At 35.5% G+C, this 25,248-nt stretch overlaps 1 protein-coding gene across 1 annotated transcript in view; it reads left to right on the forward strand.

Moving 5' to 3' along the window:
- LOC150091834 (uncharacterized) overlaps nt 1–24,789 on the forward strand; it is a 76,089-nt gene extending 51,300 nt beyond the window's left edge. The window contains exons 3-5 of the mRNA XM_090377231.1: nt 854–983; nt 5,527–5,716; nt 23,090–24,789. Of these exons, the coding sequence (XP_090233357.1) occupies nt 854–983; nt 5,527–5,716; nt 23,090–24,078 (1,309 nt within the window). The 3' untranslated portion in view covers nt 24,079–24,789. The remainder of the gene's footprint in view (nt 1–853; nt 984–5,526; nt 5,717–23,089) is intronic.
- The last annotated feature ends 459 nt before the right edge of the window (nt 24,790–25,248 follow it).

Here is a 25,248-nt window from a genome sequence, read left to right on the forward strand (position 1 = left end):
GTTTTAAAAAGTACCATAAAGATTTTTAACAAAATTCCGGTAAACATCGATTTATGTAACAAGATGCGTTTTATATGAGAGCTGTGAAAAATGTAATTAATTCTTGATATAATTAACACCATTTGTATTGAGTTGCTGTAAACTCTCTAATGTAGTTAATGGGTATGTCATCATTTGATTTTAATTTATCGTTATATCTCATCTTTGTATTTTTGATTTAAACTGGTTTTATATATATACTAGAAACTACTGGCAAACAACCCATGGCTAGCTGTAAGCATATTGCAAATAGCCAAGTATTTGGACAGATTCAGAAGATAAAATAAAAATAACTTGTATCACCAAGTAAAATTATATCGAAGCATTGTTTTGGTTTTTAGTCTCACATAGCATGGATTGAAAATTAAAAGATAATTAAAAGGTGTTATATAAAGTATAATATAGACAAAACAATGTCCAGGCAAACTGTCTGTGCCAAACTGCAACAGTAGGACATACAAGAATATTATAGAGAAATATGTAATATCAAGTTATTAGAAAATTGTCACAGAATAAATTTTAATAATTTGATACAATATTCCCCCTACCCCCAACATTGTATGATTCCTTAATATTTTGAGTTTGGGTATTATCACTATCAAATTATCTGCCTCATTTTGTGAATTTCACCTGAGGTGGGGGAGGATAATAAAAAATAAGTTTTTTTTTTTTATTGTCCCCCCACTTCAGTATTTGAACACTTGAAAGCTGTGTAACTGGAGTATGATACAATTATAATTTTATCCTATTATTTATTTATTTACTCCTTTATATTTTTATTATTAAATAGATAACCTGATCTCTTTATTTTCAGGTATGGTGAGATTGTCAATATTAACTTGGTCCGACACAAGCAAACAGGATTATCAAAAGGATATTGCTTTGTGTGCTATGAAAACCAAAAGAGTACTATTTTAGCTGTTGACAATTTCAATGGAATAAAGGTAATGAATCATGCTGGTCATTTAGCAGTCAAAGCACTTTGTAATATCATGCTGTTGTTTGAGCCCCCCCCCACACACACACCGCAGATACTGGACAAAAATTTGGTCACCTGTGTAAATTTTTTAGTTAATAATTGAAAAGTTACACCACGCAAATCTTCAGCACATGGCACAACCTTGATTGTCCAGAATATTTGTAGAGCTAGCACAGTTCACCTTGGTTAATATTTCGAGTAGGGGACACACTTCATAATAGCTAGAATAAAACATCACCAACACCTTTTGCACAGTGTGGACGAAATGTCTCATTGCTTCTCCTGTGAACTTAGTGCCTGGCATCATTAGAGTATAGGCAAAATTTTTCAGACTGCATCACATTTTAGTCCATATTGGCTGGGCATTTTTAATGCACAGCTGTTAACATTGGTCTTTGTTGCAAAAAATACTACTACTCGTACTTTAATTTGCTCAACAGGAGTTAAGTTTTCTTTTTTATTGCCCAAAATTCTCTAATTTAATGAGAGAAATCTTGGGTGACCCTACTCCAGGTATCCATGTTATACATTTTTCTTTTCAGTGTTTTCTTAGAAATCAGCTGTTGAAGTCCTTGGCTAACTCTCCCAGTTTTTGTTTGTTTGAACTCATTTTTCAATCACTAGACATGTGGCATACTTTCAGCACTGCATTGAGTCCATGCCACAAGTCTAGACTATTCTGGGGACCTACTTGCTCTTGTTAAGTGTACCTAATATAGTTGGCCACTCAATGTATTCTTACTGTGCATATGCCATATCCAAAAATTTCATTAAGTCATGCCCCCCACCCACCAACTTTTATCTTATCTGCAAAAAGATCCAAAAAAAAAAACTTAATTTTACAATGTGTAGTCTCTTAATTTATCATTATATCTCATCTTTGTATTTTTTTTATTTAAACTGGTTTTATATTAAGATGCATTTAGGGCTAAAGCCTCAAGCTGCAAGCAAATTTAGACTATGTAAATATTAAATGCAATAGCATCATTAATACACAGCCATTTCTGAATAAACAGAATATTTATAAGGCAGCATCATTTTAAGTTATATGCACAGCTGTTATATCATGGCAACACAACGGGTTGCCATGATATTGCACTACTTCGAATAAGTGTATTCACAATATGAGATATAACAAATACTTTGGTATTCCCAAGGACGAATGCAGCCTTACAACTACTATTTAACTGAGATTCTGTCAGAAAAATTACGTGGGGTTTGGCAAACTGCAAGTGGAAATGGACATCATTAAGATTAGAATTGAGACCATGTATATTTGTGAAATGAATTAGGAAGTGTTTGGGAGGTTTATATCTTTTGCAGATAAGCTTACTCTATTAGTTTGACAATTCGTGGTGTATTCAATAGTAAGAAAAAGTGGGTGAGCCATGCTGTGTATGAAGTAATGAAATTTTTGGATATGGTGTACTCATGGTAAGAATATACCCAGATCTTGACATAACGTGGCCTTGACAATGCCCTCCACATACCCACTACTCGGACTGCCTCCAGTCACTATCTGGCAGAGTAGAGGTAGCAAGATTATACACTAGCTGATCCAGCTGCCTCCTAGAGAGTTACCAATAGGTTTGTTCCGGTGTACTAACTAGCGGCCAGCCTGCGAAACCCGTTTTAGAGCTGTACCTACCCTCAAAATGTAAGGAAGATTGGATCTCGCCACAATGTTCATCATAACCTCAAAAGTCATCGATCATGCTGCATGATGGAAGAGATGGGGAAGGGTTGACCGGAACTTAGCTCTGGAGACTAAACATGGGTTCCACCACTTCAAGCCTCCAATAAGCAGAGTGGTGGTATTGCACCGGTCGATGAGAGTCATCTACCACCTAGTACTGCCTGGTAACACAGAGGGGTGGTGTGGGTGCCACACCTCGACCCCTGCTTACGTTGGTTCACACCTGGGTGGTCACCCGCCATGTACTTGTGCATGGAGGTTATACCCAGGATTACTAATAGTCCCACCATCGTGCAGGTGCAAGCAGAGGATTTGGCTGTCACAGATCGTCTGGACTTCACCGAAATTAGGTCCACTTGACTTGAGTGTCACCCGAATATCAGTGTTTTAGACTCCCGGGTAGCAAGTACAGAGTGTCTGGCCTATCTGAGAGAAATGTCTGTGATCCTTACTAACTGCATAACTGATTAAGATTTTCCTCTAATTCTTTGGGATCGTGGCTTATGACCACAATGTCAACTGCAAATCGTAAATGGTTTAGGTACTCTCCATTCACATTGACTCCTTTCTGAAATCAGTCTAATCTTCTGAAAGCGTCAAGGGCAGCAGTAAACAACTTCAGAGATATTGTGTCTCCTTGTCGAACTCCTTTCTCAATTTTAAATTTACTACTGTCTTTGTCTAGTCTAATATATGGGATATCTATGCCTTGTCTTTCCAGTGCCCGAAATATTACCTTATGCTGTACATATACCTTTTCATAATCCACAAATGCCATGCATAATGGTGTTTTATATTCATTTGCTTTCTCCATTAGCTGTGATATTACGTGAAGGTGATCCATAGTTGAGAATCCTGTTCTAAAGCCAGCTTGTTCTTTCGTTTGATTCTCATCAAGTATTCTTTCTAATCTGTTAGTAATGACCCTTGTGAACAACTTGTAGATGTGGTATAACAAGCTAATTGGTCTATAATTTCCAATTTCTGATTTTTATCTCCTTATGCAGCAAAATTATGATTGCATTATTCCACTCCTTAGGCATCACACCTTTTCTAATGCATTTTGTGAAGTCTTGCCAGTTTTTGTCATGTCTTTTCCTCCCAATTTTAACAACTCTACAGTAAACTTCATCTTTCCCCGGGGCTTTGTTATTCTTCATTTTCTTAAATGCATGTTCTACCGCATCAGAAAGGATATCAGGTATGTTGTATGTGTTACTAATTTGCGATCCATCTTCCCCACTGCTGGCATCATTCCCTCGCTCCTTGTATAATTCTCTATAGTAGCCTCCTGCTATTTGAATTATGCCTTCTCTGCTATTTATAAAAATTAAATTTAAAAACAAGTTTTATTTTCAAGGATTTCGTGATATATATATGGGTACGTGTCCATATATTTTGAAGTTGGAAAAAGGAAGTAGATTAGTGTTTTGTAGCCTGTGCCAAAGTGAGAAGAGTAATATTATTTACCACATTGAGTGCATAAAACATTCATATCACCGGTGGGGGGGGGGGGAGTAAAAAATTATATTCTTTTGTTTTCTGCACTCACGTATCATAAACTATGACTAGTGTGCTTACATAATTGATTTTTTTTAATAAAGATTTAACTTTTTAATATTTTACTCTCAACACTTTTTTCTATATGTAAAATTTGATGATTTAGGTGTAGTTTGGTATGCCATCGTTGTTGTAGTAGTAGTAGTAGTAGTGGCATGTGATGCAAGAAAGCATGTGTATGAGCTTATGCAGCATCAGCCCAAAAAAAAAAAAAATCGCACCATTCCCTCCAAAAGCCTGTCCAGTTCCTCCTTAAATTTATTCAACCTATCAACTTCCACAACGACAGATGGAAGTTTGTTCCAGCAATTAACCACCCGCTGGCTAAAGGCAAATTTCCGCACATCTGTTCTACATCTGTCTTTTCTTGATTTGAATTTATGTCCCCTTAGGTTTGTAATCTGAACAAGTGGAAGGATCCCATCAGAATTCAGCGTGCTCAACCCATTCAAGGCCTTATACACCTCAATCAGATCACCGCACAGGTGCCTAGTCTCCAGCCACTGCAATTTGCAGAACTTAAGCCTCTCTTGGTAAGAGGAGGCTTAAGTTATACTAGTTAGCAGATAGTTTGTTCTGTGTTGTGTAACTGTATTTATTATCATCAAATGAAAGTTAAAATACTTTAAATATGTTGGTATTCTGTTTTAGGAGAATTGTTTATGAAAAAGGTTTGGTTGCTTTGAATTAGTTGAGCTATTTGACTGTATTGTGGTGGTCATTTTGTGGAAATTGGTATGGTTTACTGTAGTCAGCTTCAACTGGGTTATGGAATGTAAAGATTTTGAATAAAACTGGGTGGGGGAGAAAACTTTTTAAAAAATAGTTATTACATTTCTTGGTAATTTACTACTGTAGCATATCATTAATTTGGAAGAGAAGCTTCCGAATTCCATTTGGACAGTATGGTAATGCAGTCTTAGTGTATTTGATTGAAGGTCTCTTCAAAAAGTCTTTTTATTTTTGATTTTTAAAAATTAGCAGATATGCACTGATATCAATCATTCTTACCCAAGCCTATTTGAGTGACTGAGAGTTGTGTGTATATTGAAGTTCCATGCTGTGCTGACAGCAGTGTTTTAAAGTTTTATGCCAACAGTGTTTCTGATAATCATGATAATTCAGTCTTTAAAATTTTTGTAGAGGTAATGTATATAATTCATCAATAATTTTACTTTAATAAATAATCATTTATGATTTACATAGTTTGTTTTTCATATGTAATGCGTTTATCTGATTGATCATTTTCTAGCTGTGTGGCCGAACAATTAGAGTAGATCATGTTGCTAAATATCGCCCACCTAAAGATCATGAAAATGATGATCCCCTAACAAAAACATTACGTACTGAGGGTTGTGCCCCTAGAACGCCAAGTTCTTCATCTAGTGATGATGAAGATAGAAGAAAATATGTGAAAGAAAAGGCAAAAAAGGTTAAAAAAGGTAATGCACTCTTGTTTTTAGGTTTATGTAATTCTGTAATTCATAATACCTTAAAACTAACAAAGGTTTTTGCCATCTGAATCATATAACTTTTGAACGTTGACCATACTTTATGAAAAATTTATAAGTGAGGTTCAAAGTTTGTAGGAAGCTTTGAAAAATATTTGTGAAAAATATTACTTGAAGCATTTGCAAATAGTCATATCTGCAAGAGTAATATCTATGGGAGAGAAATTTTTGTTTTTCATGCATATGTGGATACAAATAGATAAGTTTTCTTGGCTGTTCCGAATGGGATTAGAAAGCTAATTAGCCCCATGTTTAGGAAATTCTCCATAGGGGATAGGAGGGTCACCATTTGAAATATTTAGCCCTACATGTGAAGGCAAGGCTTTCCTAAAATATGTTAAACACAAGCTTCCTTCGCTTTTTTGTGGATACAGATATCTGTGGTCCAGCACCTCTCGGTAGAATAATAACTGCATTGCAGAGTGACTGGCTAAACTGTTAGTAAGTGGTCTCCATCCAATTTTGAACTCGGATTTTTCAGATATGCATTTCTCTCCAATGAGTACCACTAAGTGCTGTTGTTACTAATTGCAGACTTTCATGATAAAACATTCACTCCAAAATCATAAATGTCTTTCCCATTCTTAAGCTACAGCCAGTGAGAGATGCCTGGCTCCTCCAATCTGAAATCATTTTTCCCTTTTTTAAGATACAGACAAGGAAATCTATCTGTTGGATGTACTGTTTTTTGAAGCTGTGCCTCTCAATCAAATCATAATTGACAGTCCTATTCTTTTTTTAATTGTATGCACCATATTCAAAATTTCCATTCTTTGTATTGGTCTGACACTGTGTCAGACTGATATGTCAACATTGGTTGACTTTAACTAATACAATGACTTTTTACTTTGTGTGTTTAAATTACGTGAATTTAAAATAACGTGTAGCAACCATATTTATGGAAATGCCATGAGAGGCCAGCACAGCCCACCATTTTCTCATTTTGTTTTGCTGAAGATTGTTTATTGGAAATGTATAATTTTTTTTTTTCTTTTGTGCTTATTTTTACTTAATTCTGTTTTTATTATTACCCTTATGGCTACTAAGCATCCCCTTAGTTCTAGTGGAAATAATGGTAAGTGCTAAAGGAAATCGATTTCGCTTGAATGAAACTGCAAGTGCTTAAGTGCTATGAACAAGGTGAGAGCACAGCACACATTAAACATGCTCTGTGTGAGTAAGAGTACATTACGTGCTATTATAGATAGTACTGTTAAAATTAAAGAAGGTGTTAAGAGTGGTGTGTCCTTAACTGCACAAAATCATCGTTTAATGGAATGCATGGATAAAATGCTTGCTACGTGGATGAGTGACCAAAAAAAAAAAACGTGTTTACATTAGCCTAGTGAAAGTGCAAGAGAAAGCTTGCAGCCTTTATAATGCTTTAAAAGAACCTGAGTTTGGGTAAGTTAAGCCCTTTTCGGCAAGCTCATGGTGGTTTATGAATTTTCTTCTCAGTGTTATGGTTTTCATAATGTGAAAACATGGAGAAGCTGCATCAGCTGAAGAAAATGCTGCAGATGCATTCCCTGCAAAACTGAAGACTGTCATAGAGGAGGGGTGTTCATATTCGAACAGATATTCAACCTCGGCGAAACAGGTTTATATTGAAAAAAAATATATATATATATATTAATTGCACTTATATTTCCATTGCTGAAAAGACTATGACTGGCTTTAAGGCAGTGTTTGTTTGTTGTATGTTATTTGGTTTTTAGGAGCATTAGCAACTAAGGCCATATTGCTCAGGGAATATGCTGTGGTCAATCCCTGACCTTTCCGCATCCTCCGTGATTGGTGGTGACGGCTCGAACCCTGGTCTAATCAAGAAGCGTGTGCTACGCACTGCTGCTCCTTCCCACCTGGCTATGGAGGCATTAAGGCAGTGAAAGGTCAGCTGACACTTCTGTTTGGTCCTAATATGGAGGGTCATAAACTGAAACCTGTGCGCATTTACCACTATCAAAACCCTTTTGGCCTTTATAGGTTATGAAAGGTCATATATGCCTAGATGTGTGAGTTACTGTCATAGGCTTGTTATCGCATTTTTGATGATTATTTACGCTACTCTTGAATTTAAATGGTGTCAGATGTTCTGGAACATAACCTTCATATAAATTAAGAAGTCACTGTACTTTGAATTCATCAAATTTTATTGTTACATTTCTATCATTAGTTTAATTTATAAGAAAACAAGCAAGAAAATGTAAGTTGCTTTGGTTATTGCACTATTTTAAAATAGATGACACAGCTGAAAAATTATTTTTCCATTTATTTAAAAGATGAGATCCTGCTGTGACAGCCTCCCTCAGGATTTATGGTCTTATGAGATAGCAGGTGGTCTCTAGTGATATTTTCCTGACTAATCTTAAAAAGAATAGTCACAGTACTAATAAGGATGCAACCACTTGCTGTACGATGAGAGACGAGTGAGGAATGAAATAGTTGTCGCGCTAGTGTCTCTTTTCAGTAAACGGCAAAATAACCTTTGGTCTCTGTAGTTTATTTGAAAATAGTACAAATACCTCAGTAACTTGCGAAAATGGTGAAGTGAATGAATTCTGCTGCTGGCATCATACAACTACTTGGAGCAAACCTAACCATGTCAGTCTAGTAGACAAACTAAGCTCAATTGATTCTCTCTTTGTACCCAATATAAGGAGTTTACCAATCTCAAATTAAAATTTGCTGCATTACTAAAAGAATGAGTCACTGAAGAAACAGGTGCTTACCCTAGAAACAAACGTAACTGGGAGCTCGTCAGGGACTCAAGTATCTCATAACCTGCTAAGTTTTGCACCCCTGATTAGGGTTCCAAACTAGAATAGTCAAGTGCATATGGCTCTGGTTGAAGGAGATTTAATTTTATTGGGAGAATCTATTGTTAGGAAAACAGGTAACATTTTTTTGTTATAGGACCAGAACCAGGATGTCTTTTCCTGGAGCAACGGTTGATGGTGTTACCAACAAATTGTTGGATTTTAAGATGGGTAAAGTGAGAATTACTATTCATGTAGGGTTTAACAATATTAAACAAACACGACCTGACAATTTGTTGGATAAATATAGAACTGTGCTGAAAAGATGTTGAGTTAGGTCAGAATGTGTTTGTGTTCGTAGTTCTGCCCAGACACGATAAGAGGGATTACATGCTGAAAGCAGGAATTATATACCACTGCAAGGCCTTGGGTAGGGGTTATCAGCTTGGCCTGCACTTGTAGGTAGAAGGAATTTTTTATTTATTTAATTAATTAATTAATTTTTTTTTTTTTTTTTTTTTTTTTTTTTGTAAAGATGGTATTAATTTGAACAAAGGTTGTGCAAGGGTTTTTGTCAGCATCATTGAGAATACCATAAGGGTTCGGGGAAACTGCTAGTTGGGGGAAGAAAGGTAGTGTGGACATTTATTTATCTGATATGGGCTAAAGTAATGCTACACACATCTGAGAACTTCTTGTTTGTTGCCATAACAGTTGATGTTAGCAAGTTGTTCTGAGGATTGCAACGTTTCCAATGAGTAGGAAGCTAAAGCTTAGAGAAACAAGCCTCAATAACTTCAAGGGGTGTGTCAGGGTAGTAAACTATAGAAGAATAGTTAATCTTAACTGTGTCTACTGTAATGTCAGGAGTGTTGTCATTGAACAGATGACTTCAAACTCCTGGATTGGAGAACTAATGCTAACATAATAGGGTTAAACAGCAGCCTGGTGGCACCTGGAAATTGGGGATGATGAGTTCCATTATGGTATGTATGATGTATTTAGAGAAGGTAGTGGAGGTTATGCTTATCAAAAGCAGCCTAAGCGCAAAAAGAGCTTTTGCCAAATAAGAAGTTATGCCTGCTAGCATAGAATCCGTTTGATTCAAGCCAGTTGGAAGCAATGGTATAATGAAAGTGGGAATAATTACAGACCAGAGAATTATGAAGAGTATGATGAGAGCCTAAACATGCAGATGAAACAGGCAAGCAAATGTGAATGACTTATTATGGATAACTTCAATCTGCACCTAATTGATTGGAATAAATGGGAGGGAATTTCCCCATGGTGAGTTTCCCTCCCATTTGGCATCTATTAATTGGATGGATTTCAGAGGGAGGGCAAATACATTAGAATTATGGATTACCTTTAAAGCAACAATCACAGAAGCTGTGAATGCATGTATACCATTAAGAAAATATAGCACAAGGAGGATGCCAAGGTAAATAAATACTGAGCTTGCTGAACTAATATAGCAGAAAAAGATGGAATGGTAAGTTACAAACTGGTGAAAAGTGCGGGAGCCTACAACAAGTTGATCTTTAATAATATTAAAGATAAAGTTTTGGAGGCCAAGGCAGAGTTTGAGAATGCACAGGTTGCGTGCAAAGAATGAGAACAAGGACTATTTCATGTATGTGAAATATAAAAAAGAAAACGAATCAGATTGGACCCTTTTGTAATGACTGTGGGAAAGTCTTAGATAACCCAGCTATAGTTGCTGATGAATTGAATAGGTACTTTGCATTGGTGTTTACTGGAGAAAGGCCCATCATGCTGAGGAGAGGCTCTGCGAGTGAGGCTGAGACATATGAAATTGGTGATTTTGATTACGGATGACTGTTCGATAGGAAAACTTTCAAGCCTAAAGCCAAGTAAGACTCCTGGAGTTGATGACATATACATAGTAATTTTGAGGGAGGCAGCCAGAGAGTGTATTGAACCGTTGAGGTTAATTATAAGGCCATCATTAGACTCGGGAGTAATTCATCAAGACATAAAGGCAGTTCTAAGAATTGAAGTTGGTCACTACAGACCATTTCAAAATCTTGGAAGCAGTGATTAAGAGTTTAATACAGGGCATTTAGATAAAAATGGCATTCTGGAGGACACACAACATGGTACATGTTTAACCAACCTAATGAGTTATTTTGATGCCAGTTTACTCATGAGTTGGGTGTAGGGAACAATTTTAACATAGTTTATTTGGATTTTAGCGAGGCATTTGACTCAGTCCCTCAAGATAGTTAACTGTATAAGCTGAAGCATGTTGGAATTACTGGAAAGATGGATTGCAGAGTGACTGCAAGGCGTTGGCTAGCAGTTAATGGATATTCTTCAGATTGGTTAGGCTTGGGGTCCTGGGACCCCAAGCCTAAATGCAGAATTTTTATCCGGTTCATGGAATTACTGTCATTTTTGAACTATTGTTTCTGATTTTCATGTGACATTGAGAAAGGGATAGAGGGCATGATGTTAAATTATTAATTAATATTAATTTTTTTCTTTGATCTGAAATAGCTTTCAAAAATATTTAATGTCAAGTTGTCAGTAGTAGTAGTGACAAATGATGCAAGAAAGCAAGCATATAGCGCATCAGCAAGAAAAAAAACCATTTGAATTCACTCAAACTGCTTACTGACTGAAGGCAAACTTCTATACATCCATCCTGCAACTATCCCTTTCCAACTCAAATTTATGTCCCCTCGTGTGTTGACTGAGCAAAAGGAAGAAGGGATGTCTCAGCCTTAAGCACTCCAGCCAGATCCCCAGAAGCCGCAGTCCACAGAACATGACAAAGCTTTCAACTGTGGCTCTGTCTGTGAGTGGAATGCAGAAACCGATTTTGTTATTCTGTTGTTGGCTATGTTCGGTTTGTGTTCTTTGATTCTTGTTGAGTAATCTCTGTCTACTCTATTCAGTGTAGCTGTTATTACAAACTCCATGCTGTGGTTTGTAAATGGGAGCTTTGGTTGCAAGAGTTCTAGACCCAAGAGAAATAGGAGGATTTTTAAGTTTTTTTTATTGTTTTGTTCCCTGCAAATCTGATTGTTACATTGTATATTCTGGAAATTTTTGCTATTTGTTCACTTATTGAGGGTGCATAAAGAATAAATATAAATTCGATGTTATGAGTTGGGATACCCATTGTTCCTGAAGGTGTGATAAATATGTTTAATTTGTTCCATAGGGTCCTTTACAGAGTTGAGAGGCTCTCAAAATGAATCCTTTTAAAATTTCTCCGTTTTTATCCCACCTTCTACTTAGACACAGGAACACAATTAGAAGTTTCCCAAAACTCTTCTGGCCTCTGTTGTAACAACAATCAGCAGAAATTTATTTATTTCATTTTATGAACAGGAGATTACATAAAGAAACAGTAATTTAAGCAAGTGAATTGCTTTAATTTCAAGTATTTTTATTCAGTAATAAAACTTTTAAGTTCTGCCTCGCATGACCTTTAACAACCATATCAACTCAACTGTTGCAGTATGTGTTTCTCCACATGCAAAACGCATTTTCAGTACTGTTGAAATTACTATATTTGCAGTTCATTGTATAAATATTTTTACACAGGTATATATTTGTTCTCACCTTTTCAAACCCAAGAATTGAAGGAAACAGTTTGTGGAATTAATCAGTAGTTGTGTGTTTGGGTTTAATTTTCATGTTCTCAAAAAATAAATTTTGAAGATTGTGAATTTCTTGTAGCAGGCATGCTTCCACATTTGAGGCATTGTTCACACAGGAAACCAATTTGCGGTACACTACTGAACAAGAAACAATGAATGGTTAGGTTACATAATCAAAGCCTCCCATTTACAGGTGATATCATGTCATCACCTATACCTGTAGGTTTTGGTGGCTTGACCCTCTACATAAGCATGTAATACTTTCTTTAAAGCACTCATGGGTAGCATCACTGTCCTCCCCACACTGGGTCGAAAAGACCTGAGTTCGAATCCCATCAATGGCTGGAGGAATTTTTATGGGTCTTTTTCACAACATGGCTGAGTTAGTCGGTCTCAGGCGAGGGTAGCATGGTTTTTCCCTCCGGGAAACTCCTGTTTTTTGTCCACCAAACAGAAAATCGACCTCAGGACAAATGCAGTTTATAGACTACACAGAGCAACATGGCCTTATTTGCTTGATGCTCCTAAAACCCAATAACAACAACTTTAAAGTTTATTGTGCAATGTAATAAAATGCCACTGTAAACTTTGAAAAGAAAGAGTAAAAATACAGTCGAACTTGGTTATAACGAGCATCAAGGGACTGACAAAATTTCCTGGTTATAACCATTACTCACTATATCAGTGATAGCAAAGATGGGGAAACCCCTGGGACCATTAGACAATGAACACTTTATATCAATGATGAGTTAAATCTACCTCCTATTTTTTTAAATAACTGGATTAAAAGGTAGATTCAAAAAACAAAAGAAATATTAGGGAGAGAAAAATAATAAGTATATACAGGCTGGCCTCGATTAACGCAATTAATTCGTCCCTCGAGCGCAAAACGGAAACGCGTTAATCAAATATAATAATCAATAGGAAAAATTATAATTGGTCCTTGACCTGGAATGTCTATAAAGAATTTTAAAAATACCTTTTAAATAACGTTTTAACTGTATACAATGTAAAAGATAATGAAAATAATTATGGAATTAAATGTTTATTGCATAAAACAGCGGTTCCCAAACTGTGCGCCGCAGAATATTTTAAATTTTCGAGGGAAACACAGCGATACTCGACATCTGTCATTTACCGCGTGAACTACTAGCTCGAGAGGTAGTTCATAGTTTCAGCATTTCTTATTAAGTTGTTTGGACCTAACTACTAAACGGAACTGTTAGGTATTTCTTTTGATTCGTCTTGAAAAAAATTACTGAGACACTAAGGGTGCCGTGAACCGAGAAAGTTTGGGAACCTCTGACATAAAATACGCAATGAAGAAGTGACTGTTGTAGAAATATTTGAACAGTGCTGACTTTCTCTTTTCATCAATCAATTTCCGATAGCCGACAACAATCTTCTCTGGGCCCTGGTGAAATAAATACCGCAGAGAACCTCAAACCTTTTGTTTGAGGTTCTATGCGATACGAAAGATTTCATCTAATTCTTTTACCGTTATCTCCTTCGCGGTAACATTTTCATCTGGTTCATTTAAAAATTTGAATTTTTATGCAAGTGTGCATTGAATTTATTAGCAGGAGACAAACAAGTAACACGTCTTCTTCCGATGGTTGATGGAACACACCGAGGCGGGCAGCCACCAAACGTTTGTTTATTGACCGTACGACTCGCGCTAAGCTTAACGTGCGATTCAAATCTTTTTCAACTATCGCATAAAAAAAAAAAAAAAAGATCGCGTTAACTGGAAATTTGCATCGTGTAAAGTGAAAAGTAGTATAATTTTTCAAATAGCGTTAACTGAAAATCGCGTTATGTGAGGCCTGGCTGTACCTGCATATTATTTGTATTAATATGCTTGTATAAACTACAATACACTTAATACTAAACAATTTATTTCTCTGTAATTAAAAACAATATTTAATTAATAAACATGATTTCAATTAGTCTTTATTTATGAATCTTAAAATTGATGTTTGTTTCCAAGATTTTACTTATATTTCTTAAGTTTCTCCTTAAAACACTCAGTGTGCTAAAAGTCTCATTACTTGCCTCAGTTCCTTCAAAAAAATTGACTAGTGTGTCCATTGCACTTTAAGCTTGTGAGATTGTTGGCACTGATTTTGATTCATTTTCACTTGTCACGTGGCGCCTCCATAGCCAGGTGGGCAGGAGCAGCAGTATGTAGCACACGCTTCTTGATTAGACCATGGTTCAAGCCCATGCCCACCAAATACGGAGGATGCAGAAAGGTCAGGAAATGACCACCGCATATCCCCGGAACAATATGGCCTTAGTTGCCAATGCTCCTAAAAACCAATAACAACAACAACTTGTCGTGTCACTCTCTGTAGGAAGACCACTAGTTAACAAGTTGTCATCGACTCGTACAAATTCATTGATGTTATCTCTATTAAGACCTACAACGTTGTTACATAGCAACCATTCGGACAATGGTAAGTTGTTTCCATCATCTTCATCTACGATTGAAATTTCATTTGAATTTAATTTCAATTTCTTGAAGCAATCCGATACGTTTGTTGAAGTAATGTTGGTCTATGCATCATTCAATAAATTTATCGATATAGGCTTGGTAAGTTTCTGTTCTCTTTGACTAATCAGATGTAGAACTAGAAATCTTTTATAAAATATTTTCAAACTCTTGATTACACCCATGTCCATTGGTTATAAAATTGATGTAGCATTGGGAGGCAGAAACACCAATTTAATGGTGGACAAATTTTGAATCTGGGAATGTGCAGGACAGTTACCAACTAACAATAAAATATTTTTATTCTTCTTTTTGAATAGCTCCTTATTCCAATCATTTATGTATTATCGAAAAATATATGAAGTCATCCAAGCTTTCTTGTTTGCAGTGTAATCCACAGGAAGTTTCCTTGTTTTTGAAACGCCGAAGTTTTAATTATTTTCCTATAACAAACAGTTTATTGTTATGTTTTTTTTATCAGTTCCTGTCATATTTGTGCATATGAGCACCATCAAGCAAGCCTTTGATTTTTTTTCTACCAACTCATTTTCCCCCTTTGAATTTAAATGTATTGTCAGGTGTCAAATTATAAAAAAGTCCTGTTTCGTTGGCATTGTAGATGTCTTCGTCATTGAAATCTTTCCTGATTTCTACCCAAACACAGTCATTCCATTCATTTGCCATTATTGGATCTGCAGATCAAGCTTCCCCACCAATTTTTGAGTAAATGATGTTATGTTGGTTTTTAAATCAATCGAGACAACCATTGTTACATACAAAATTGTCGTGTCCAAATTGCATAGCAAATTTTTCCGCTTGAGCCTTCATCATTGGACCATCTATTGAAAATCCAGCACTTTTTTTGTGTGGTGAACCTTAAAGCAATGCTTCATCAACGTTTGTAACCTCTCACTTTCTAAATTTTTTCCTCTGTTATTTTCTTTTCCAGTGCCAATATGAAAACATCTTTATTCTTCCACAATGTCAATACACTTGAAGAGGACAAAGAAAACTTTTTACGTACTTCAACATTTTTGCAAATCAAGAGACACTTTCTTTTGTTAGCAGACGTGTTTCCGAAGGAAGGGTTTGTTTCTAACTGATTTTACTTTAAAATGATAAATTGATCTGCATACAAAATTCTTAGAAGCCCGAAATGCATGCAACGTTGTTAGAAGTCACTTTCAATATTTTAAGACATATTTAAAAAAAAGTTATGTTTATGTAATTATTTGGGGTGGGTTTGCTCTACTCACTCCAATGCAAGTTTTTCATAGTATTCCACTATGTTTAGTGGAATGCTCCGGAAGAAGTTCCATTGACAAAATTCTTGTTTTTATGGTTCAGTGAATACAAAACAATCTAAGCGGCAATGCACTATTGTGTAGCTTTTCACTATGTCCTGCCCCCAAAGAGCAAGATCAAAAACCGGCCGCTAATCCGAAGTGATGCAGGTGTTCATAAAAGCTAAATCTCCCCTGTCATTCTTGCCTACTCCAAGAATTGGACTTTTTTTTTTTTTTTTTTCCTCGACTCCCCAAGTTACCTATTTTCTTTAGTTCTTCCTGCAACTATGCCATTTTTATGCAAACTTTTATTTCCCTTAAAAGATTACATTAGCCATACAGTTTTTTCCTCCAAGAACTTAAATGCTGTTTTTAACCAATTTTTATGCGTAGATTTTGAAAATCACCATGATAGTAGTAGTGGCATGTGATGCAAGAAAGCAAGTGTATGAGCTTATGCAGCATCAGCCAAAAAAAAAAAAAAAAATCACACCATTCCTTCCAAATGACTGTCCAGTTCCTCCTTAAATTTATTCAACCTATCAACTTCCACAACGACAGATGGAAGTTTGTTCCAGTAATTAACCACCCGCTGACTAAAGGCAAATTTCCGCACATCTATTCTACATTTGTCTTTTCTTAATTTGAATATATGCCCCCTTAGGTTCGTAATCTGAACAAGTGGAAGGATCCCATCAGAATTCAGCGTGCTCAACCCATTCAAGGCCTTGTACACCTCAATCAGAACACCGCGAAGGTGCCTAGTCTCCAGCCACTGCAATTTGCAGAACTTTAGCCTCTCTTGGTAAGAGGATCCCTTCATTCCCCCTCACCAATCTTGTTTCCCTTCTCTGTACACGCTCAAGCAAATCGACATCCTTCCTAAAATGAGGCCTCCAGACCTGTACGCAGTACTCAAGGCGTGGCCTGACCATTGCCTCATACAGAGGGACAATCACCTCCTTTTCCCTGCTAGCAAAATTCCTATATAACATTGACAAAACCCCATGACCTGCCCTGGCAGCCTGTCTGCATTGCCCAGAAAACTACATATCTGACTGCACAATTACTCCCAGGTCTTTTTCATTTTCTACCACCTTAAGCATAGTACTACACGGTACTTTTCTCTCGGGTTACTTCTACCCATATGCAGTACTTTACATTTGTCAAGGTTAAACTTCAGTTGCTACTTCTTAGCCCATCTGCCAAATTATCTAGATCCTGTTGCAGTAGCACACTGCCATTACTGTCATTAACGACCCTGCCAAACTTTGTATCATCTGCAAACTTCGACACTAAGCCTGATATACCTTCATCAATATCATTGATAAATATTCAAAACAACAGTGGACCCAACACCGAACCCTGTGGGACTCCACTAATAACATTAGTCCACGAAGAGCAGTACCCATTGATTACCACTCTCTGTCTTCTCCCACTTAACCATCCTTTTATCCATTGTAGCAACTTACCCTTAATGCCATTCTGCTCCAATTTGTACAATAGTCTTCCATGCGCAACAGTGTCAAAAGCTTTCCTGAAATCCAAATATATGATTTAAAAATTATTTTTTGCATCCAGTTCCTTTGTAACCACATCATAATATGCTATCAAATTTGTCAGACAAAACTTTCCCTTAACAAACCCAACCCATGCTGTGTCTGAATTATTGCTGCAGTCTTGTCTAGATGATCCTGCAATGCATCTTTAACCAGTGACTCCATTATTTTACCCGGAACAGAAGTTAAACTAACTGGTCTGTAATTACTCGTGTCACCCTTCGATCCCCTTTGTGAATTGGGAGTGCATTTGCACATCTCCAGTCCGTGGGAACCTCCCCTGAGTCCAAGGATGCTCTCATAATTATGGCTAAGGGTTTGCTTAGTTGCTTTGCCACCTCCTTTAATATAACTGAATATATCCCCTCCACCCCAGGTGCTTTTCGTATGTTTAACTTCAACAATTTCTCCTCCACTTTGCTCTCAGTTATTACAGAATCATTAAGTACCTTGCTACAATTTGATAACCTTCTGCCATTTTCAAACCTTAATAATTCCTCACGTGTGAATGTAGATGCAAAATACTCATTCAATTTGTTTGCTATCTGAGCAGGATCATCAACAGTCAAACCATCGATGTCAAGTGGACCAATCAGATTCATCCCCTTCCTTTTAGAGTTTATATAAGGAAAGAAATCCTTGCTGTTTTTCTTAGCATCTTTTGCCAAAGATTTTTCGTAATCTACCTTCGCCTGCCTAACCTCCTTTGTGACCTGATTACAGACTAGCTTATATCTGCCATAGGCTTCTTAGTCGCTTGATAATTTATATGCATCCCATGCATTTTTCTTCTCTGCTACGAGTCTCATTAGTTCATTTGATAACCATTTAGGCCTAAACCTTGAACAATATTTCTTAATAGGTATGAAACTTTTAGTAGCATCCACGATTGATTCTTTCAATGCTTCCCTTGAATGTAATGTAAAACAGTAAAACTTAATAGTTTTACATTACATTGCAGTTATTAAATATGAAGGGAGTTATTTACCAAAATGTGCCAAATTCGCACACTCTACCTAGTAATGTATGAAATACCAATTTGTGTCAGATAAAACAGATAAAAGCTAATTCTCTTAATTTTAGCAATTGATTCTGGACTCTTTTCTTGTGATAAACATAGACTTTTACCTTTGGTTCTTAGGTTCAAATTCTGATGCAACAATTTAAAGAGAGCACACTTGGCACTTTTGCTGAGGATTTTTGTAGGCTGTGCCAAGGTCTTCCAAGTATTAACTGATCATGACATGTTCTCAGGGTTGTAAATATATCCTTCAAACATAAGCAGCCCTTCGAGAGTAGGAGGGTGAGCCGCAACCTTTGCAGTAGGAAAAGTTTTTGAAATATTTTCCTATGGAGGACAGTACATCTTTTTTTGCAAAGACATTATTGGGCTTCTGAAAAACAACTAGGTGTCGTGCATAAGTCAGATGAATGGCATTTATTCATATATGCCTCAAAATTAAATTTAAAAGCAGTTTTGCTTCAATATGACAATGAATTTCCATCAGTTCCTGTTTCATTCAGTTGGACTTAGTCCTGAAAGCATGTCTACGGTTCTACATGCTATAAATTACCAGGATTATGGTGGAACTTACGCAGTGATCTTAAGGTTATTGGTTTGCAGGGGGATTTTACAAAATGGGTTTTTTTTGTTTTTTTTTTGTTTTTTTTTTGGGACAGCCATGTGACAGAAGAGAACAATGTGCAACATTGGGACGAGTTCATACCAAGACAGTGTAATGTAAAATATATTTCTTTTGTGCAATCAAACAAGGTTTGTCCACCCCTGTACATCAAACATGGATTGGTGAAAAATTTCGTGAAGGGACTGGATAAAGAAGGTAACCGATTTGCATACTTGAAGTGTATTTCCTAATTTAATATATGCCAAACTTAAGGAAGGAAAGTTCATAGGACCCCAAATTAGGAAACTCCTGAAAGATATGTTTGAAACCCAGTTAAAGCAGGTTGAATTGGTAGCTTGCCAATCATTTAAGGTGGTAGTATGTGGTTTTTTGGGTAATAGGAAAGAAGAAAACTGAAATGTTGGTGTCTAATATTCAAGTGCTACAAAAACATGGGCTGTCAAATGTCGTTGAAAATTCATTTTCTCCATTCCTGTCATGAATATTTACACGAAAATCTGGGAGATGTTGAGTGATGAACAAGGGGGCGGTTTCAACAAGATATTTCCATGCTGGAAAAGCAGTACTAAGGTCGCTGGGAAGTTAAGCGAGTTATAGAGAATGTGTATAATTTTTTTTTACACTTGTATTACAGAATTGAATTATATATATTTATTTTATTTTATTTTAACATTAAACGTTGGTACATCTTTTGATGTAAATGTGATAGACTTTTTATGGTGATTTTTGGAATCTGCGAATTTATTTACTCCAGAATCACATATTTTCATTGCGGAAGTATGAAAAAAATATATTTTTGTTGGCTAATGTTATCTTTGATTTAGTATTTTTCCAAAATTTGAAAGAGCAGATTTCTGGATGCTTCGTTGCATGCATTTACAAGATATAACAAATGCTAAATGCAGATCCTTATTATGTTGCCATGACTTCTCTACAATTTGATCTTAACATCACCTGTTTAGCCTACATTTGACTGTTCATCCTCATGTTTACATTCAGCAATACTTCTAACCCTCTTCTCTAAGTTTATAGTACTATAGATTTTATAGTACACAAAGGAATGAAATTCCACCAATATTTTTGAACTCTGCATTTATTTCCAAATACAGTTTTAAATGTTTTACTGATCTGCACACTTGTTCTTTGCAAAATGTCCCCTGGATAATGTGTTGATGATGAAGCAGTTTTGCCCTTTGTATTTCAGGTCTTATTTAATCTACATTTGCTCTTGGTTGTGGTCTTTTATCTAACTTCTGGAGTCCACTGTGGAATTCTGAATTTGCTAACATTACAGGTCTTCTCATATAACCCCTTTTTGCAGATTACAGTAAAGTTCCCTTCAATTTTTGCCATTCTTCATCTAAAGTTATCTTGACAGCAGGAATATCACTTGAATTTTGAGCAAGAAGATTTCTATATTTTGTGGTTTATTGGAAAATCGAAGAATTTTTCAATTTCTGTGTATTTTAATAATCCATTTTTAGTGCTGATTACCATTTTTAATTTTATTTGATATAAAGTGAGGGTCAATTCCAGTCTCAAATTCTGTATGCTCTTTGTATCCTTAACTAGTTATTTAAGATTCTTTTCTATACTGATACAGTGAATTGTGGCTTTTCTTGTTTCTGTTCTCTCCACCTAAAATTATGGTTGTTAAAATACTGTGTTTGAAATAGAATGTGTGGCTCATATGAAATTCTAGTAGATTTTTAGCATTATTGTTAATTTAATTTTTCTCCAAATTTTCATAAAATATAGGGGGTCCATGGAAAATTCATAAAGAACACCTGTAATTTTTCTTGTAGGTTATGGTTGCTGCACATTGACACTTACAGTGTGTGTGTGGAGTAGTGACTGCCACTTTTGGTTAAATTATAACTTGTACAGTTAACCTTTTTCTCTAAAAGCTCAGTGTATTTACAGATAATTATACTTTCAAATGTATGTCAGTTTTGTATAGAACCTTTCAGGGTGAACATCCTATGGACTGTGTAACCTTTTGCTTATGGGGTCTGCTTCACACCCTTCTAGCTAAAGGCTGTCCCAGGGGTGTCTCCTCAACGGAGAAATAAACTGATAAAAATAAGTGCCAGGATATGAAGTTTAACCTTTCTTTTACTACCATTAGCTCAAGCAATTCAGAATAACTGTTACAAAAATATCTGCAAAAAAATACAATATTTTGTTCAAAATAATTTTGCACGTAGTATAATTCATTGTGGCCTAAAATAGTATATACAGTCAGTTCTCATATAGCACGATAGTTGTGTTCCTAGAAACCCTCGTGCAATATAAACAACAGGCCCTATGGGAAAAATAGGGTTATGTGCCGACCACCCAAGATTGAACACACATTTGTAACCAAAACATTACCAAACACAATAAATAATCGTAATAAAATATGTAAGTATTTTATTATGATTATTTATTAAGTAATAGTTACAATATTTTATTACGTAATAAAATATTGCTAATGCTTTTGCTTCTAACGTAAGCCAACTTGTTTTTTGTTTGATTTTCTGTCTAAACATGACAGCCGTTCCATCTCTTCTAAGTCTTTGTGTCTTAATGTAATGGATTTTAATTACACTTTGTGTTGTTCCTGCTATGAAAGTTGTTTTTATTTTCTCTGCATTTGTAATTCTCGGCGTTACCTCATTTAGGTCTGTAGCACGTGCAATATCACATGGTCTTTCATTTCGCTCAAAGCGTTTCACAATTTCATATTTTTTCTCTATCGACAGAAATAGCCCGGTAAGGCCATAAGCCTTGCCGGGGGCCAGTGTGATTTTGGCCATAAACCATAGTATCCGGCCACTATAAATTTTCCCGGGTAAGATTTTTTGACCCAGTCCACCTCTGTTTATCGATATTTCTTTTCTTTTTCTCTCTTAATCTGCAGTGTCTTCACCAGGACGCTTCCTTTTCACACCTTTTAAGTATTTTACTCATTTGTAGGCAATAAAGAACAATTACAAAACGAGGAGGCACGCTTGATACACATAAACAAAGCTGCGCGTGCGTGTAGCAACTGAATAAACAACACCGTAAAGGCAGATATACGCTATTAACACCTCACATTTTACTAAAGCCCATTTCTAGGGGTTACTACCATAAAACAATAAAAAAAAACAATTTCCAGTTGCATTTCTACTATTGGAATCTGTTATAAACTGGTAGTAAACTCGATCTAATTGCATTTGCGATTATACTAATAGCTGGAATTGTGTTGGTTTTTACTGTGAAATGTGTTTCCCCTTCACTGATATAAAAAACATAAATACATTTTCAAAATCTTCTCTTCATTTCTATCGTGTTGCACTCGGTTGGGGTGATTCTGCGTTCGACTGTCATTTCTTGTAAACACAAAGGCGAATCGTGCATAAGCGAATTCGGTTCGTGTTATGAGATATCGTTCCCCTATTTATAAATCGTGTATGATCGAATTCGTGTAGTGCAACCACGTGTTATACGAGGACTGACTGTACTGGTCTTTGTTGTTGTTTCACAGTAATTACATGAACTTATGTAGTTATGCAGAAAAAAGGTCCAGTAAAGTTTCTGAATTAAAGATATATTCTTTGAAAAGATATATAGCCCCAGCTTTGAAGGGGTGTATATTCAATTTTCATGTAACGTTTATCAGTTTGACTACTTCACTTGAATCAGATGTGGGGAGGGACATTTTTTTTTTATGTATTTAAACATTCAAAGCTGCAAAGAATATGACCTTGAAGATAGATACAAGTTTACTAGTTACTAGTTTCATTTTCTTTTGCATCAGACTTTAAAAAAAGTTTGTAAACTATATTTTGAATTTCTACGCATTCAGTAATGATACTTCTGAGTCATTCTTTTTTTAACATATTGGTTTATATGTTCCAAGTTAAATATATTTTCTTAATTTCATTTCTAATATTTTTCACAGAAAAGAAAAAGAAGAAGAAGAAGGCCAAGAAGAAGAGGAAGAAGAAGAAGACAAAGAATGATGTATCATCTTCAGATAGTGCTTCGGATTCTGACAAATCGGATGTTGAATGCATAAATGTAAAAGTCAAAAAGGAAAAAGAAGTTCCTGGATATGAAAAGCATGATCTTCAGAAAACCGATAACCGACGCCATAGGAAACATCCAAAGATGTCTCCCTCAAAATATTCTTCTGAAGGAAGCTCACTGCCAACAACAAAGCCAAGGACTTCCTTAGATCAAGACAGTGATTCTCGTTCAAGCGATAGTGAAGAAGAGGAACGGCTTCGTTACTCTAAATCGTCGTCGTCTTCTTCCTGCTCAAGTGCTGATGAAAAGTTTAAAGATAAAGCACAAATTAAAGAGCCATACAGATTTCAGAATAAAAGAAGAACAAGTCCTGATAGGCATGAACGTGAAAATGACAGAAACCCTAGAAAAGAACCATATCATGAAAGAGCACTATCTCCTACAATTTCAAGAGAAATTAGGGATTCACGAATTGAACCATATGACAGAAAATTACCTAATTATGACTGGCATACTAAGGAAACAGATTATGGCAGAGGATCCAGAGATTATCAAAGAGAAGAAAAATACTATGGAGAAAGGGAGAAATTTTTTGATAGAGAAGATCGTTACAAAAGACAAGGAGACTACAAACCAATGAATAGAAATAATTATTATGGAGGTGGTGGTGGAGGTACAAATCGATTTATGAACAGAAACAAAATGTTTGGACCAAGACCTTTTAGACGAGGTGGTTTTCGTGGAAATAGGTTCAACAGACCTTATGAACAGCGCAGACAAGAACCAATGGGAAGATTCCGTTCAAGTAGAAGTAGAAGCAGAAGCAGGGAAAGATCTTATAGAAGTCGAAGCAGAAGTAGAGAAAGATCAGATATGAGACGAGATAGAAGTGACTATAGGTCACAGAAACGTTCATTGTAAAAACTGTGTGGTGTAATTCTATATGTAAACAACAAATTCCAGTATACTCTGTTCCACTTAGAAATGTTGCACAGAGTGCACTGGACTTTCTTAAAACTGCCAACGTGACTCAACAGGTATTTAAGTGATACATTTGTCTTTAATTTAGAAATTCTGAATTTTGTAATTCAATTACTAAAGCAGTTTTAAGTCAAATACACATTTTTTATTTTATTTTATTTTATTTTTTGTTAAATAAAATTGTTCACATTCAGAAGTTATAAAGTAGCAAATATGTAAAATATGGCACATTAAGGCAATATTTAGTCTATAAGTTTAAAAATATAGCCACTTTGGAATATGGTATTGTTATTTTTAATACTCTATATACAAATATCTGAGTTTAAAAAAAAAAAAATTCCATTCTGTATAATGAAGACATTTAAAAAATATTACTTTTAGTTTAGATAACTACAGATGATTTCTGAAGATGAAAAGGCTTCTAAAAATTGTCCCACACCTTTATAGCAATTAGAAATTTTTGAAGAAAATGTTAGGGAGAAAATATTTTAGTATTTTGTGATGCATCTGGTGTAAATATTAAATATGTTTTTCTTTTCAGAAATAGTATGGTAATCACCACTCATTTATGCTGAGTTAAACAGTGAAATTTAAACATTTTTTTGTTCATTATCTATAGTAAAGTACAATAAAATATTCATACATGTTTAACAGTTGTAATATTCACTTTCATTTGCGGGATCAAATCACTTGAATTCCCTGAACAGACATCTCATTATCAGAACAACTTGTCTAAAATGGGCTCATTTATTTCTGTGCAGTTGTTAACTTTGTACAAATCTGTCACATTCACCTATGGAAAATTTAAAGACATTTATAGTATTGCCCGTTTTCAAGTATGCCATTTTCAGAATTTTACAAAAGAAAAGTGTCATGAAATCTGGGATGTAAATTTTATTTCAGAACTCAATGTGGTTGACCTAAGAACTTTGTTTCGTCTATTCATCTCACTCCTAGCTTTGACATTAAAGTAGATTTACGCCTTTAAGAATGCAAGAGTACCATCACCCCCAAAATTTAACATTAAAATTGCAACATTAGTGAAATACATTTCAAATATTATTTGATTAATCTGTTACTTCAATATATTTCTCCTCACCAAAGTATAAT

Source organism: Mastigoproctus giganteus, chromosome 1, assembly GCF_048544385.1.
Source record: "Mastigoproctus giganteus isolate SK-2022 chromosome 1, ASM4854438v1, whole genome shotgun sequence".
NCBI lineage: Eukaryota > Metazoa > Arthropoda > Arachnida > Uropygi > Thelyphonidae > Mastigoproctus > Mastigoproctus giganteus.